Source organism: Neoarius graeffei, chromosome 13 (assembly GCF_027579695.1).
Source record: "Neoarius graeffei isolate fNeoGra1 chromosome 13, fNeoGra1.pri, whole genome shotgun sequence".
In the NCBI taxonomy this organism is placed as follows: Eukaryota; Metazoa; Chordata; class Actinopteri; order Siluriformes; family Ariidae; genus Neoarius; species Neoarius graeffei.
Window position 1 is genome coordinate 3074841 of NC_083581.1, and position 18764 is coordinate 3093604.

An 18764-nucleotide genomic window follows, 5' to 3' on the forward strand; every position below is an offset into this window, starting at 1 on the left:
AGGTCTGTATGAGGGTCTTCCTGACCTTGCTCCAGGTCTTGCGACACCGTCTCACATATTGGTTGACCGAGGGCACCCCCGCGTCCTCCTCCTGGTCCGGGAACAGAGGTGGCTGGAACCCGAATTGGCACTGGAATGGCGACAGCTTGGTGGCCGATGACTGCAGGGTGTTGTGGGCGTACTCCGCCCATGGCAGCCAGGTGCTCCACGATGTCGGGTTATCCATAGCCAGGCCTCGCAGGGTGGTTTCCAGGTCCTGGTTGAGCCTCTCCGTCTGACCATTGGACTGTGGGTGAAACCCAGAGGAGAGGCTGGCAGTGGCTCCGATGACCTTGCAGAACCCGTGCCACACTCGGGAGGAGAACTGGGGCCCTCGGTCTGAGACGATGTCCTGTGGAAGACCAAAGACTCGGAAGACATGATTAAACAAAAGTTTCGCAGTTTCAAGAGCAGAGGGGAGTTTGCACAGTGGTATGAAGCGGCAGGCCTTGGAGAATCTGTCAACTAAGACCAAAATGACCGTGTTACCTTGTGACTCAGGGAGACCCGTGATAAAGTCGACTGCCACGTGGGACCAGGGACGCCGGGGAATGGTCAGAGGATGCAGGAGACCCTGGGGACGCTGTCGTGGGTTCTTGGTTCTGGTGCAAACCTCACAGGACAGGACAAATGACCTTACTTCCTTCTCCATGTTAGGCCACCAGAAGCGTCTTTTCAGGAAGTCCAGGGTCCTCCGAGCTCCCGGGTGGGCGGTGAGAGGGGAAGAGTGACCCCACTGGAGAACCTTGGCCCGGGCTTGATGTGGGACGTACAAGAGGCCTGGTGGCCCCGTCCCAGGACCGGGGTCCTGGCGTTGGGCTCGTCGGACAGCCTCCTCAATACCCCAGCGAACAGGGGCCACAATCCGGGACACAGGGATAATAGGCCCGACTTCATTCTCCCTGTTAGTGGCAGAGAACAGTCTGGACAGTGCGTCAGGTTTGGTGTTCTTGGAGCCGGGGCGGTATGAGAGGGTGAAGTCAAACCGACTGAAAAACAGGGCCCACCTAGCCTGTCGAGGGTTCAGTCTCTTGGCTTGCTGGAGGTACTCCAGGTTCTTGTGGTCAGTCCAAACCAGGAATGGATGTTGTGCTCCCTCCAGCCAGTGCCTCCACTCCTCAAGGGCCAGTTTGACCGCTAGCAGTTCTCGATCCCCCACATCGTACCGGGACTCAGCAGGACTCAGGCGGTGGGAGAAGTAAGCGCAGGGGTGCAGCTTTCCTTCCGAACGTTGAGAGAGCACCGCGCCGACACCACTGTCCGAGGCGTCCACCTCCACGATGAATGGTTGGGAGGTGTCCGGGAGAACCAGAATGGGTGCCGTGCAGAAGCGGTCCTTGAGGTCTTTGAACGCCTTTTCTGCCTGAGGAGACCAGCCATAAGATCCACCTGTCCCTTTGGTGAGGTCTGACATGGGTGCTGCCACAGAACTGAAGTTCCTGATGAACTTGCGGTAGAAGTTAGCGAATCCTAAGAACCGCTGAACCTCCTTAACGGACTTGGGAGTAGGCCAATCCCGGACGGCCAGGGTCTTGGCAGGGTCCATTTGGAGTTGGCCTGTCCGTACAATAAATCCCAGAAAGGAGACCTCGGGAACATGAAATTCGCATTTCTGGGCCTTGGCGAACAGATTGTTCTGTAGCAGCCTCTGGAGAACCTGGCGGACATGGTGGCGGTGCTCCTGCACGGTCTTGGAAAAGATAAGGATGTCGTCGAGGTAGACAAAAACGTATAGGTTAATCATGTCCCTTAAGACGTCGTTGATTAGGGCCTGAAAAACAGCTGGTGCGTTGGTGAGTCCGAAGGGCATCACCTGGTATTCGTAGTGCCCAGACGGGGTGTTAAAGGCAGTCTTCCACTCGTCTCCCTGTCGGATACGGATGAGGTGGTATGCGTTCCGTAGGTCCAACTTGGTGAAGACGGTGGCGCCTTGGAGCAGGTCGAAAGCTGTGGACATCAGCGGAAGGGGATATCGGTTGCGCACAGTGATCTTATTCAGGCCCCTGTAATCAATACATGGTCGGAGCCCCCCATCCTTCTTGCCGACAAAGAAGAAGCCGGCTCCAGCAGGTGAAGTGGAGGGTCGAATAAACCCAGAGACCAGGGCATCTTTGAGGTATTCCTCCATGGCCTTGCGTTCTGGCTGAGAGAGTGAAAACAGTCTGCCACGAGGAGGGGTAGTCCCAGGGAGCAAGTCGATGGCACAGTCGTAGGCCCGGTGCGGAGGAAGAACGGCGGCCCTGCTCTTGCTGAATACCTCCTTGAGATCCCAGTACTCTGTGGGAACTTGAGATAACTCGGTGAGATCAGGGGGCTCGGCAGGAGACACAGGAGAGCTAGAGAGCAGACAAGAGGCATGGCATGCAGGGCCCCATTCCACAACCTGGCTTGTTACCCAGTCTATGCGAGGGTTGTGGCGAGTAAGCCAAGGAAGGCCTAGAATAACTGGGAACTCAGGTGAAGGAATCAGGTGCAGGGATATTTCTTCCTTGTGACCTTGAGACTGGAGGAAAACTGGAGAAGTAACTTGGGTGACTCTTCCATCACCTAACGCTTGGCCATCGAGGGCAGACACAGACAGTGGGACTTCAAGAGGTGCAGTCGGAATATTGATGCTTTGGGCGAAGTGAATATCCATAAAGTTCCCAGCCGCCCCTGAGTCTATCAAAGCTTGACAAGAGTGGACAGACTCACCCCAGGAGATGGAGACCGGGATGTAGATTCCTTGGCCAGGGAGTCCGGGAGAGAGGGTAGGCCCCGTCACAACCCTCCCTCGGCTGGACGGGGCGGTCCTTTTCCCAAGAGTTCGGGACATGATGCTCGGAAGTGACCAGGCTTGCCACAGTAGATGCAGCACTTGTCCCTCCTTCTGCGCTCCCTCTCAGATGCGGAGAGGCGAGTACGACCCACTTGCATGGGTTCTGGACAGTCACTGAAGGAGGTAGACGGTCTCCAGGTAGAGGTAGGGAGGCTGGGGGGGCTCAAGGCTTGGTGGCGTTCTCTCATCCTGTTGTCCAGACGAATAGCATGCGAGATGAGGGTTTCGAGGTCACTTGGGCATCCAATAGAGGCCAGACCGTCCTTGATGGGGTCAGACAGACCATGGTGGAAGGCTGACACCAGGGCAGTCTCGTTCCATCCACTTACTGCTGCGAGTGTTCGGAACGAGATGGCGTAATCTGCGACGCTTCCTCCTTGCCGGATGGACATGAGCTTTCGGGCTGCGTCGGTACTGATGTCTGCCTGATCGAAGACCCGAAGCATCTCTTCAGAAAACAGCTGGAAATCAAAGCACTCAGGTCCCTGTCTTTGCCAGATAGCAGTAGCCCAGGCTCGCGCCTTACCAGCTAATAAGGTGATCACAAAGGCAATCTTGCGGCGATCCGTAGTGTAGGTGGTAGGCTGAAGCTCAAAGGTGAGTTGACACTGGGTAAGGAACTCTCGGCACTCACTGTGCTTGCCGTCATACCTCTGTGGTGCAGGAAGGCTGGGTTCGCGAGGTGAAGAAGGCAGCATTGCAGGAGGCACTGGAGCAGGAGTGGGAGCTGGATCAGGAGCAGGAACTGGATCAGGAGCAGGAGATGCAGGCAGAGATGTCAGCTGTGCCAGGGTTTTCCCAATTTGCTGAAGCAGTTCCTCGTGGCGAGCGAGGGCCTCACGTTGGCTGGTGAGCGTACGTCCATGAGCGTCCATGGTCGCTCCGAAGCGTGTCAAAGCTGCCATAATTCCCTGAAGGTTGGCCGGGTAGACAGTTGAAGCAGCCTCTGCTGAGTCGGTCATGACGGAGTCTTTCTGTTAGGGTTTTGCTGGGATTCGAACCTGGTTCGTTGGTGTGATAATCCAGCAAACCCCCACTAGGCCACCAGGGGGATGACTCAAATGCAGAGGCGTGAGGCGGAAGTAGAAAAAGAATCAAAAGGTTTATTTAAACTATATACACTATATACAGGGCAAAACAAAAGACAAAAAAAAAAAAAAACAAAGAGTATTATCCAAAAGAAAAGCAAAGTGCAAAAATTCAAAAGCTAAGAAGATCAAAAAACACAGTACAAAGGAAACTGGAGATAAACATAACAGCACAAAGACTCCGTGACAAGAGGACTGAACTCAGGGGTATAAATAGACAAACTAATTAAGGACACAGGTGAAGATAATTAGGCAATTAACACAAACACAAAACACAGGAACAGTGGCGGCCTCTAGAGGCCAAAATAAACACGACATGAAAAGGAAATAACAGCGGCCTCTAGAGGCCAAAACAGTCCTAGTCCTAACAGTTTGTCCGCTTGAAAAATCCTCTTCCACATCCCTGAGGCATTCAAATTTGTTCTGAAGCCTTATGGGCTGTGGATTTTCCATAGGATTGTAAATCCTATTGTAATTTGTAGAACGAGCTGGTGTTGAGGTAATTACTCTTCTGTTTTTATTTTTGGGCTTGCCACCCATCATTTGCCAGTTTTCTGTACTCACATTTTGCCCAGCTTGATCGATGAATTCATCCACTCGATCTGCAATGCCATCGGTCTGTCGGAGTGCAATCTCTGCATTCTCAGCCACTGTTTCTGTACTCCTTTCCTGAGATATCACTTTTAATTCGTCCATCTTTGGCAGAGCATCAATCTTTGATTCCAGGATAGAAATCCTCTGTTCTAGTCCTATGCATTTTCTGCAGGATTTTTTTGCCCCCTGGCATTTTGTTTTAAAAGCTAACTTATCTTATAAAGATGAAAAATAAAATGAAAAAATAGTGGAAATGAAATTAAAATTAAATTAAAAGCTTATAAAGATGAAAAATAAAATGAAAAAAATAGTGGAAATTAAATGAGAAAGTAAAGTATAGAAATAAAGATCAAGAAAGCAGGAGCAAAGCAAAAAAGTGTCCTACTCGCTTGAGTAGGAGGAGCACAGAGATGCAGGCTTCTGAACTGAGCGCTGATAACAACTTGGGTCGTCCTTCTCCTCTTTAGTCCGAATGACATGCCGTCCCTGATTTCCATAAAGAACTTCAAATTTTGATTTGTCTGACCACAGAACAGTTTTCCACTTTGCCACAGTCCATTTTAAATGAGCCTTGGCCCAGAGAAGACGTCTGCGCTTCTGGATCATGTTTAGATACGGCTTCTTCTTTGAACTATAGAGTTTTAGCTGGCAACGGCGGATGGCACGGTGAATTGTGTTCACAGATAATGTTCTCTGGAAATATTCCTGAGCCCATTTTGTGATTTCCAATACAGAAGCATGCCTGTATGTGATGCAGTGCCGTCTAAGGGCCCGAAGATCACGGGCACCCAGTATGGTTTTCCGGCCTTGACCCTTACGCACAGAGATTCTTCCAGATTCTCTGAATCTTTTGATGATATTATGCACTGTAGATGATGATCTGTTCAAACTCTTTGCAATTTTACACTGTCGAACTCCTTTCTGATATTGCTCCACTATTTGTCGGCGCAGAATTAGGGGGATTGGTGATCGTCTTCCCATCTTTACTTCTGAGAGCCGCTGCCACTCCAAGATGCTCTTTTTATACCCAGTCATGTTAATGACCTATTGCCAATTGACCTAATGAGTTGCAATTTGGTCCTCCAGCTGTTCCTTTTTTGTACCTTTAACTTTTCCAGCCTCTTATTGCCCCTGTCCCAACTTTTTTGAGATGTGTTGCTGTCATGAAATTTCAAATAAGCTAATATTTGGCATGAAATTTCAAAATATCTCACTTTCGACATTTGATATGTTGTCTATGTTCTATTGTGAATACAATATCAGTTTTTGAGATTTATAAATTATTGCATTCCGTTATTATTCACAATTTGTACTTTGTCCCAACTTTTTTGGAATCGGGGTTGTACTACTTTTAAATGTAGTCAAGTATTTTTAAAAAAAGTCAATATTTTTAAGTGATGAAATTAAGTTAATTGTTTTCATATGCAAAGTAATTTTTATTATTCATCCAAAATTATTAGACAATTATTTTTGTTTTAAAGCAAATATGTTATTTTGCCTGCAAGCATCGATTTACCATTAGTGAGAAGGTGACTTACTGCTGAGCCAATTACGTGAGCTACTGGAATCAATGCTGGTCGAAGCTGCCATTAGCAAAGAGTCAACATTAGCAAAGTAGTGTAACTTACACTCGCTGGCCACTTTATTAGGTCCACCTGCTGTTTGATGCAGTTCTCTAATCAGCCAATCCAAATCAACAGCTTCAGTTAATGTTCACAATGTTCAAACATCAGAACGGGAAAAATTATGATCTCACAGTGAAGTGTGACTTTCTGTCTCTCACTGTGGTATGGGTGTTGGTTTGAGCCAGATGAGTATTTTTGGTTTGAGTATTTCAGAAGCTGCTGATCTCCTCCTGGGGTTTTCACACACAACAGTCTCTAGAGTTTACACAGAATGGTGCGGAAAACAAAAAACACTGAGTGAGTGAGCGACAGTTCTGTGGGGGGAAACAAACGCCTTGTTGATAAGAGAGGGTCAGAGATCAGAAAATGGACAGATTTGAGGTGGTTTGAGCTTTTTTTCCAGGAAGGATATAGTAACTCATATAATCACTCTTTACAACTGTGGTGAGCAGAAAAGCAACAGCAGATCAGAAGAACACATTGGGTTTCACTCCTGCAGCCAAGAACAGGGATCTTAGAATCAACAACAAGAAGTTCCTATTAAAGTGGCCGGGGAGTGAGTGTGTGTGTGTGTGTGTGTGTGTGTGTGTGTGTGTGTGTGTGTGTGTGTGTGTGTGCTGGTATCAATGTATATTCACTATTTCAATTACAGCTGGTTTAAAATCAACGCCTGTTGCCCCTTTTCCACCAAAGCAGTTCCAGGGCTGGTTCGGGGCCAGTGCTTAGTTTGGAACTGGGTTTTCTGTTTCCACTGACAAAGAACTGGCTCTGGGGCCAGAAAAACCGGTTCCAGGCTAGCACCAACTCTCTGCTGGGCCAGAGGAAAGAACCGCTTACGTCAGCGGGGGGGCGGAGTTGTTAAGACCAACAACAATAGCAAGACCGTGGAAGATCGCCATTTTTAAGCGACGAGAAGCCGCAGCTGTACAAACGCGAAGTCAGCCATTATTATTATTATTATTATTATTATTATTATTATTGTTGTTGCTGCTGCTTCTTCCGTGTTGTTTTTGCTTTGATATTCACGCCAAGGTTTATGCAAACGTAGCGACGTAACTGACGTACAGTGGTGCTTGAAAGTTTGTGAACCCTTTAGAATTTTCTATATTTCTGCATAAATATGACCTAAAACATCATCAGATTTTCACACAAATCCTAAAAGTAGGTAAAGAGAACCCAGTTAAACAAATGAGACAAAAATAATATACTTGGTCAACTACACCACCGTGCCACCCTAACTTAATACTTATGTAAAGTATAAATACTCCAAAATAATACTGAAGTAGAGCAGTTCTCTGCAGGTTCTCTGCAACCTTTCATACAAACTCAGCACTAAATTGGCTTTCTTTCTTCCTAACAGTGACTCGTGACTTCAGGGTAAATGCCAGCGTGTAAATAATGAGAACCTCTCACTGCAGTAACGTGCTCGCTTTTGTTTTATCAGTAAACACACACTGGCTGTTTGCTCCTGCTGTGTCTCTGTCTGACCTTCTGTTTATATGAACACCTACATTTTTTTTACTTTTTTTAATTTTTACATATTCACATATTTCAGGTTACACACAGGATGGTTTTGTGAATAATGTCCTCATGGATCAGAAAGGTCCTCGAGTCCTGAAGAGAAAAAAATGATCATAATAGTAAAAAAAAAATCTAAATGGAGAAATGTTGCGTCTGAAAGTAATGAAAATGGAGTAAAAAAAAGAGCACAAATTAAATTAATTTATTCATGTTTTTGCCAGGCGGCACGGTGGTGTAGTGGTTAGCGCTGTCGCCTCACAGCAAGAAGGTCCGGGTTCGAGCCCCGTGGCCGGCGAGGGCCTTTCTGTGTGGAGTTTGCATGTTCTCCCCGTGTCCGCGTGGGTTTCCTCCGGGTGCTCCGGTTTCCCCCACAGTCCAAAGACATGCAGGTTAGGTTAACTGGTGACTCTAAATTGAGCGTAGGTGTGAATGTGAGTGTGAATGGTTGTCTGTGTCTATGTGTCAGCCCTGTGATGACCTGGCGACTTGTCCAGGGTGAACCCCGCCTTTCACCCGTAGTCAGCTGGGATAGGATCCAGCTCGCCTGCGACCCTGTAGAACAGGATAAAGCGGTTACAGATGATGAGATGAGAAATTACAGTGGCTTATATAATATGAATGCAATGAATAATAAGTTTAGGAAAAAAAACATATGACCTCACCAACATTAAGATGTTGATCAGTATATTATAAGTTGCTTGTATTTAATTCATTAAACACACACACAAAAAAATCTGACCCTGATAAAAATACTCTTAATTAATTCCAGCTCTGGTGTCTAACTCTACTTTATAAACTGCTCTCAGGATCCTTTAGTAAATTTACATTTCCAGTGAAACATTTTTTTTCCAGTTTTCATTCGATTGCAGTAACCTGAGTGATGAAGGTCGATGTGTAAAAGCAGCTTTAGTGGAAAATGTGGCTTTTAATCGCTTCTCGTTTGGCTTCGGAGGCCTGGTGTGGAATGAAGCGGTGGAGACGCCTGAAAGCGAAACGTGTTTCAGCACCTGAGTGAGATTTATAGATGTGGGATTAGAGGAAGAGAGAGCTGGAGGGCAGAAGTGTGGAAGGGGGGGGAAGAAAAAAAAGAGCAAATCTGGAACTGATTGCGAAGACTTCGAGGTATGAAGTGGAAATGTATGAATGAAAAATCAAGTGTGCTTTAAATGTGTCATTTTTAAGCCATTAAATAAATAACAAATGACTAAAAATCATCAGGAACATTTCTGCACTATCTTTATTAAAAATGCCGGAAAGTTTGAGGGCAAGTTCACTGCTGGTCTAAAAGCTGTACAGGTGGAATTATCACTTTCTTCGAAATTTTATTCAAGCAGGCAAACGTATCTAACGTGAACAAGGTTAGCTAGCTGGAGGATTATGATGCTAAGACGCTAAGAGCATCTTCAAATAACTGGAGTGAGTAATAATGCAGCTGCAATATGTTCTGATACGTTACAGTTTCTATAGTAACAGCTCATTCATGTATATGGTGAAGTTTTCTTGAAGGAGAAACGTGTTTATTTATGCAATATTTCTGGAAGGAGTCTCCAGTGTCAGCACTTTGAAACAGTTAGAAGTGAAGCTGGAACTTTTAAAGGTAGACTGCCTTTCAGATTTTTCAAGTGTAGGTCATAAAAAGAATTTTCCCAACATCTGATTATTTTTGTTTAGTGACCAAAAGCTACTGAATTCGAATCAGACTTCCAGTTTTTTTAAAAAATAGAACAGTTAATGGGGCGGCACGGTGGTGTAGTGGTTAGCGCTGTTGCCTCACAGCAAGAAGGTCCTGGGTTCGAGCCCCGTGGCCGGCGAGGGCCTTTCTGTGCGGAGTTTGCATGTTCTCCCCGTGTCCGCGTGGGTTTCCTCCGGGTGCTCCGGTTTCCCCCACAGTCCAAAGACATGCAGGTTAGGTTAACTGGTGACTCTAAATTGAGCGTAGGTGTGAATGTGAGTGTGAATGGTTGTCTGTGTCTATGTGTCAGCCCTGTGATGACCTGGCGACTTGTACAGGGTGTACCCCGCCTTTCGCCCGTAGTCAGTTGGGATAGGATCCAGCTCGCCTGCGACCCTGTAGAACAGGATAAAGCGGCTACAGATAATGAGATGAGATGAGAACAATTAATGAATTTATGTCCACATGGCTCCGCTATTTTTTCCTGCTTCACCATGACCCAATTCAAGATACTACATCATGCATCACATCACGTGGTGGGCTTTCCCCGTTCACGCAAGACATTGTGGGATACAAATTTGAAACAGAAGAGAACGATGGAGGATGTGAGTGTGCGAATGAAACATGAAAGAGTGACTACAGTAACGGAAAGAAAGCGAGAAGAAATGTATGTTACTTACCAGCTTAAGGTTGGTTCGTATGGTGAAATACCGTGACTGAGGTCTTGAAAGTACTGAGCGAGGCCCTCTGGGCGGAGGTCAGTATTCAAGGCCGAGGTCACGGTATTTCACCATACGGACCGACCTTAAGCTGGTAAATAATATATTTATTTTTTTCTTTACCAAATTCTAACAGAAAACGAGAGCGCCCGAAAGGGAAAACCGAGCCGAGCTGCCATTTTGAATCCTCATTCATGGCTGTAATGCAAATGGCTTCCTCCTCGGTATACAAGTGCACTTCCATGGCAGGAAAAAAACTACATTTTGACGCCTATGTAGTCCCCTATTTATACAAATAGGAGTCATTCAGGATTCAGCCATGTTTTTGCTCGGCGTTAGCAACAGATACAGGTTTTTAGCTTTCTCCTGAAATGTTTTCTTTTATTTCTTCTTCCTCAGGGGAGTAAAACTCGCTTTCACTGTGAACACTGTTGTTATCGCTATCCATGCTGTAAAATTAATGCTATTCTCCTGAGAAACGCTGGCAAAAATTTATAAGATTTTTGATAATTTATAAATAAATCTTATAAAAAAGATAAATGACAAAAAATGCTACTATGTTTGTTGTTGTTGTGAACGAGTGAGTCACCAGAGGTCCGTAACCGGGGTCCGTAACTCGGGTCCGTACCATAGGATACGGACCCGCTCGCCAGCCAATCAGAGCGCAGGATTTGGACCGCGAAAACAATAAAAGATGTTATGTTATATAAGCTTCTCACTGGAGCTTTTTATTTATTTATTTATTTTTTCTTTTTTGTGTTTGTATGGTTTGATGTTTGTTCTTTGTGTGAATGTTTTGTCTGCTGGTTGTGGTGTAGCTCTCAACCCAGTTTTGGGTGTCGGTTCCCTCCAGGCCTTGGTCCGCCGTGGGTGATGCCTGTGCTCCTCGCTATGGACTGCAGTGAGCTTGCTGCTCTCTTAACATCGGGGTTGTCCAGCGCTCTGTGCACCGGTGCTTCCGTACTTGACGCGGTGTTCTGAGCGATGTTGCTCGGTAGCGTCACAGCGGCTGTGCAGGCGGTGTGGGATTTCCCTTTGTGTGCCTTTTGGGCAGCTACGCCAGTGGAATTACATCCTGGCCCTCTTTTGGTGGACTTTTTTTTTTTGTAATTGAAAAGTGACCTTGGATGTGATAAAGACACTATATAAGTTGAAATAATAATAATAATAATAATAATAATAATAATTATTATTATTATTATTATTATTATTATAGATGTATTGTATAATTTAACAGTTTATCAGTTTTGTTCCAAAAGAAAGCACACCCTTGTTGAAATGGACGTGGCCAGTGATGTGTGGACGCTCATCGCCAAATATCTCTCATCATTACATCATCGAATGCTTTTAATTATGACACTCGTATTCGGCTCCAACGATTTCTTTCAAATGTATTTTAGCTGTTTTGCCTGCGTATTCCCTCCCCAAACCTTCATACCGCCCCCTGCTGGTGACCTTTTCTTTGATTTTCTTTTTTTTTCTTTTTTTTTGTATTTCACACCTTACTGTAAAAATGGAAATGGAAAATGAAAAACAAACAGCTGATTCGGGATGCAGATGTTTGTTTGATATTTTGATATAAAACAATCTGCAGCTTGCTTTGCAGAAATAAAATGGAAACTTTTCTCGGTTTTTGTTTTTATTTCAAAACAGTTATGGATAGAAGGAGTGATCTATGCAATGTTGAACTGGAGCAAACTTTTCAAGAACTTTTGAGATGTTTTGCTGCTTTATGTTGTTGATCTTCAACTGCTTGACTAAAGGGAAAGAGGGACCGAGAGAGGGAAAGACCAAGTGACACACACACACACACACACACACACCAGACTGTCTCGTGTTGGCTTACACTGAGGGAGGGTTATGCAAATCTGGCAGCCGGCCCCTATTGGGGGAGTCACGAGCAAACTGCTGCTGGTAGCCCAACCTCACACACACACTCTTACACACACACACACACACACACACACACACAGCTGACTGTAACATAAAGAGAGAGAGCGAGTGCTGACCCCATCACAACACTTCCATCCCGTCTCCTGTACATACCTGCTGTTCCTTTCCTCCTTCTCCTCTTTCTTGCTCTGCTTTCCTCACCACTTCTCTTCTTCTCACGTTCCAACTCTTTCCTTAAAGGACACTCAGAGGTTCTTGGATGCAGAAAGGATGGCTCTAGAGCAGCAGATGTTTCACCGGGAGCTGTACTCCTCCTGTGTCTGAAGGAGTGCATGCTTCACTGGAGGATCTAATCAATAAAATAAACTCCTCATGACTACACACAGCTGGTTCTCACACCGCAGAACCTCAGAAGCACAGAACCCTCCATCCTTCACTCAGTTCTCATCTGAAATATGACGTGTGCACTTTGCTGCCTCGCTCTGCTGCCTCTTTTACTGGGACTCACTTTGGTGGATGCCAAGGGAACATTCTATGGAAACCCCTACAGATTTAATCTGTACAAGGCTGGTGCTGGGCCACATTTTAACCCAGGCAAACCCATGACTCGCCACAAGTAAGTACCCCCAATCTCTAGAGGATTCTATAGAAATAATTCAGTGAAAAAAAAATACAAAGCGTGTGCACGTTTTGATTTTAGGTCTAGCCTAAATCTTTGGCATCTGATGTTCGCTTCTTCAATGTTGTGCTAAAAATATCAAGCTAAAAGGGTTCGTTAAGGGTTCTTTTGATAGCTTTTTGAAGGGTTCTACTCACAACCATCTCTGCCACCAAAGCACTCTAATGTACAGGAGGTAGTAGTGGACATAGAACCTTTCAGAGTTCTCAAAAAAACCAAATGTGTCATGTATGTCTTTTTTTCCCTCTAAAATAAAGCATCAAACAGTTAACCGTCTTCATAAGTCTGAAGGAACCACTTTTCTTAGAAAGGTAGAACACTAAACAAATCAATTAACCATTCAGAGAAACCTTAAGGAACCATCAAAACCATCAAAAAAAAAAACTTTTAAGGAACATTTTTCCCCTAAAAGTGTAAAAGACTGACCAAAACCCTCTGGGAATAGCCCCCCCAAATACTGTTGAACTGTTAACCATCCAAAGAACCCTTAATGAACCATAAGTGTAGAGCAGTTAAACATTGATCTCCTAAGAGAAAATAAAACTGTGAGCAGCTTTGTTTTGGTCAACCATCCAAAAATAAATAAATAAATAAATAAATAAAAATCCTGAAGGAACCATTTTAAAGTGTGTAGAACCAAATATACCATAGAATTAATTAATACCATACCATTAATGAAGCTTTTGTTTTGTAGAACCTACAAAATCAACCAAAGAACCACGTGGAACTCTTTTTTATTTGTAGTTTTATTGTTTAACAGTTTCTCTTCTGAGTAATCCTGTGGAACATTTAACCATCCAAAGAACCTTCACTACCCACAATTTTGACGTGTATAATGGTTAACCACCTAAAGAACCATTGAGGAACCCATGTTAGTCTGATGCATTTATTCTAAAAACCCTTTTATGTGTTAATGATTAAACATGTGATGGTCATGAAAGTGTGTTAGATCATTACACTGTGCCAAACCAATTAAAGCTACATCATTTTAAGAGACTTCAAAAAGATTCATGAAGTTTTGATCTTTTTAAAATCACTGTTAGATATTTCCCCCTTTATTTTTTTTCCTGGCTTCTCTTTTCCTCTCCTTGTTGCACCTCCTGGTTCCCAGAAGGTTCCCCATCATGCTGAGGTCATGAGTTCCCACTCTTTAGGACTTGATTAATTTCAGACAGGTTCATTAGATGTATAACATCACTCTCATTCTGTGGACTTACACTATTTTGTTCATTTTCTGCATGGTTTGTTTGAGGAGTTCCATTATTCTTGACAGTTCTCAAGTTTTCCTGCTGTTTGGGTTCTCACCTCACTTTTTCATCAGCAATTTGGAATGTCCCTCTCTTTAGGTCAAGAGAGGGTCATTTTCTTCATATCAGACAGTTAACCATCCAAAGAGCCCTTAAGGAACATCTTCCTCTAAGAGTAAAGAACACATTAAACCAAAGATCCCTTAAGAAACACTTTTTTCTTGGAATATAAAAAGAGCTAGGTACACCAAAAAAAAAGTGTAGGACAGAGAACCATAAGGAACCATACATGTAGAAAGTTAGTCCATTCTTGAAAAAATTCTTGAAGAACCCATGTTTTCTAAGAATACAGAACATCTAACCATCCAAAGGACTTTTAAGGAACAATTTATCCTAAAAATGTGAAACAGGAACATCCAAATATCCTTTGATAAACCTTTTTTGGAGTGTAGAAGCATTAATCATCCAGGAGAACCCTTAAGGAACCCATTGTGTAAGAGTTTGCTACAGATAACCTTTAAAATTGAAGCAGAGAAGAGTTATTCATTAAAAAAAAACAATACAACAAAAAAAACCATAAAGAACCTTTTTATCCCCAAAGGGCCAAACAATGAACCATACAAATATCTTCATTTCTTTTTCATTTCCCTTGAGGAGCACTTTTTTTTAGCCTGCAGAACCCAAAAGAACCCTTGAGGAACCCTTATCCATATAGTATACTCATCTCATTATCTCTAGCCACTTTATCCTGTCCTACAGGGTCGCAGGCAAGCTGGATCCTATCCCAGCTGACTACGGGCGAAAGGCGGGGTTCACCCTGGACAAGTCACCAGGTCATCACAGGGCTGACACATAGACACAGACAACCATTCACACTCACATTCACACCTACGCTCAATTTAGAGTCACCAGTTAACCTAACCTGCATGTCTTTGGACTGTGGGGGAAACCGGAGCACCCGGAGGAAACCCACGCGGACAACATGCAAACTCCGCACAGAAAGGCCCTCGCCGGCCACGGGGCTCGAACCCGGGCCTTCTTGCTGTGAGGCGACAGCGCTAACCACTACACCACCGTGCCGCCCCATATAGCATACTATACAGTACATATTAGTAATATGAAAGCATGCACTTAGAAAAAGGGTTCCTCTGTGGTTCTTTATTAATAATAATAATAATAATAATAATAATAAGTTTAATTTATATAGCGCCTTTCAAAAACCCAAGGACGCTTTACGCTTTTCTTTGGTTAGTGGATTTATTTGGAACCCTCTCTGATAGGGAAACACTGTTGAAGGGTTCTAGATGGAACCTCATCATCTTAAAGGTGGCTGTTTTGCTCATCTATTAAAGAGATGTTATCCATTTTACTCTCGATGTCTAAATCTCCCTGCTTTAGCGTAGACGTTTTTAGCAGCACTCCCTCACAGCGTTCTTGCCAAAGCCTCATCGTATCGGGTTCTGTTGATATTCAAGACTAATGGTTTATCACTAAAAGCGGCGTGCTGCCTGCCAGACCTTCTTACTATAAGTCTTCATCCCACATGGCTCTAATGTCAGAGTAAATCTGCCAGATTGGCGGCTTTGCTTCCTTGGCCATGAACGAAACCTAGCTGTACTCATGAGTGCGCTGTTTTAGTTGAGCTGGATCACAATTAGCGGTGAAATGGAATGACGTTATCTGTATCGGTATTTGGATTTAAACCTGAAATGGGTGTTGCCTAACCTACAAAGGTTTCTTCTCCCTCTTCAGTCAATTTTTTTCAAATGAAATATGAACCCTGCCATTAATTTTTTTTGTTTGTACCTGTATGCAATATTTTCTAACAACTCACTCCCTCGCTTCCAGTTAGCATTTTATCTTTATCCTGATCCGGGTTGCGGTGAATCCGGAGTCTATCTCCAGAACACTGGGTGTGAGGCAGGAATTCAAACAGAGAATCCATAGGAAACCTACATGGCTGCACAGAAACATCCACACTGGACCACCTTTATGCTTAGTTTGTCCTGTTTCTCAAAATATAAACAACATATTAGCCTAAATTACCACAAGCTAGCCTACTGGTTAGTGTATCCACTGGTTCTTTAAAAGTTTGTTGGCTGATTAAGTGTTCTCCACTATTAGAAAACTGAGTTATGTGCCTTGCTCAAGGGCACTTCAGCCATTCCTGCTGGTCTAGGGAATCAAACCAGCAACCTTTTGGTCCCAAAGCCACAGCTTCCACATAAAAACAGAGATCGGCGCCGCCCAATGTGCCTGGTTAGTACTGGGATGGGAGACTGCCTGGGAAGACCGGGTCCTGGCATGGGAGGGACTTTGACTTTTTGATTAGCATAAATTAAACCACCATAACCCTGATCAGGCAACTACTAAGGATGCATGAGTGAATTCTGTAAATTCATCGTGCAGCACTGGATCCCAGTCCTGATCCTCACCTCTAGTCTCAACCAGATTCCCTATGAACTTGAAATATTGTTCCTCCTGTTCAAATTTGTAATATGTATTTGTTTAGATCACATCTGTTTATGCTGAATAATGCATTCATTTTCAGTTCCACCCATAATCCCAATAGTCTGGTGTGTTTATTCTAACAGCCTGGATGGAATGATGAAGTGCCTTTTCTCTTCTCTTTTTCATAAACTTCTTGAATGTTCCCTTTGAGCAACACATCTGGAAACATACTGAAATAATGATAAACATACTGTATATTATAAAGATCTCACAGCACCTACGACCTGGCATTGATCTCCAGCTGTTAGTAAAATCTGGATAATGAAGCTGTTGATGATGTTCTGTATGCTCATCTTTAATGAAGTCTGTTTAAATCCATATTGAACTTATATCCATGGTATATAACAGCATATTGCAGCTAACATGGTAACTAAAGCAAAAAAGGGCCCATCTTACATTTTTCAGTTCATTCCTCTGAAGGAACCCTGCTATGTAACTTCTACTGTACATGAAGCATACAGTAAGAGTGTCATCAAAGATAGGTACCACCCAAACCCCTCAGGAACTCAATTTTCTAATAGAGGAGAACACTTAACCAGCCAACAAACTTTTAAAGAACCCTTAATGAACCATTTTTAAGAGTGTAGAACCATGGACCACTGAAAGAACCATTGATGACCCAGTTTTTGGTGGGTGTAGAACATTTAACTGCCCTTTGAGGAACCAATATTTGGTGAGTGGAGAGAAGAAGTAGTGAGTAGGAGAACCGTATAAAACAGTCAACCATTTAAAGAACCCTTGGAGAACCTTTCGGACCATCCAAAGAATTCTGAAGAAGAGTCTAGAACATTTACTCATTCATCTTATCATCAGCTTATCCTGGTCAGGGTCCAGGTAGAAGAACTTCAAAGAGTTCCAAGCAGAACCTTTTCAGAAACCCTGAAATACGTTTCTTGAAAGAAAAAAGGGCTTGTTCTAGCAACTTAAAAGGTTCTTCAGTTTGTCACTCTGTGGAGAATGGAGATGTTTCCAAGCAGAACTGCTTTATAAAGCTAAGAACCCTTAATCATTCCAAAGAACCCTTTCAGAAAAGGTTTATAACTATATAGTATGATTTACAAAAAAGTATTATGGAAAGGATAGATAGGAAAGAACCCATTTAGAAAGCTGAAACCCATACAGAGAAGCATGAGAAATGCTGGCAATGTTGGTGGAACCCTGGCTCTTCTGCAGTGGAGTTATAATATCTATATAGCTATACAAGTAAAACGTACAAAGAAACAGTTTGCATAATTAAATACACTAATAAGCCCAAAATATGCTCATGGTTCATGTGATCACGATCCAATGGTTTGATATGAAGAACTTTGTTCAGAACATTCTTCAAAAATCACCACAGGAGGCATTAGAAGTGAAAATATGACAGAATACAGAAATTCATTCCAGAGTCAGTGTTTATCAGCCAGCTCCTCAAGGAAGAACTGTTCCTCTCCAACACATGGCCTTTGTGCTAATGAGCCTCTGGTGGCTGCGACAGCTGTGAGAACGCCAAGCTCAGTACTGTAGCCATGAAACACTATGAGAATTGCTTCTAATGCGATTTCGCCTGGTCTAGACTTCAGCTCTGCTTGACTGACATGAAAAAAACAGTGATTATTGTGTTAACCATGATTTGAAATTGTACAGATGGTCTCAGCAGACCCATCAGAGCATCTATCATCTCTGCTAATTAGCAGTGTGCGCCTGAAGGGGGCATTGAGGAGAGTTTTTCTTCGCTAAAGTCGATTAAGAGGCACAAAGGGTTAGTGTGTGCGAGGAGAGAGGATGGTGAACGGCGTGCCAGTGCTTCTTGGGCGAGTTGAGTTAAACCTCTTAACAGGGCTTTAGACGCTTCCTGTGCACTGTTGAGCAGGACCTGGTGGTTAGCATGTGGCTACACTCAGTCACACCAGCTTATAACCCAAAACACTGATGAAAGTTTGAATAAACTCTTATGGGATGTAAAACTTTATCATTCAAGTCCCAAGTACAGAACTTGTATTTAGCTTGGTTTATGCTAGTTGCTGCTGTGTGCTGCTAGTAGTAGTAGTAGTAGTAGTAGTAAAACTTTATTGTCCCCCGTGGGGGAAATTTCTTTCAGAAAATGAAACGTTAGACATGAAAAACCAGTCAAAACACTCACAAACCCCATTTTGTTGTTACACATATACCCAAGACGCCACATTTATCCCAATACATAACAAGACATTGGACAGATGTCAGCCATCAACAATCAATCAACAATCCCAGTTTATCCATAGCATTCCCATAACAGAAGAGCTGTACAAAGCTGCAAGGGTGGTAAAAAAATAAATGGTAAAGCTATAAAAAATAGCATACCTGCTCAGGCCAGCTGAACAGGGGGACGCAAATTAAGAT

At 43.7% G+C, this 18764-nt stretch overlaps 1 protein-coding gene across 1 annotated transcript in view; it reads left to right on the forward strand.

The window, feature by feature from the left end:
• Nucleotides 1-12247: 12247 nt before the first annotated feature.
• LOC132895978 (EMILIN-3) overlaps nucleotides 12248-18764 on the forward strand; it is a 40569-nt gene continuing 34052 nt past the window's right edge. The window contains exon 1 of the mRNA XM_060936705.1: nucleotides 12248-12585. Coding sequence (XP_060792688.1) covers nucleotides 12425-12585 — 161 coding nt within the window. The 5' untranslated portion in view covers nucleotides 12248-12424. The remainder of the gene's footprint in view (nucleotides 12586-18764) is intronic.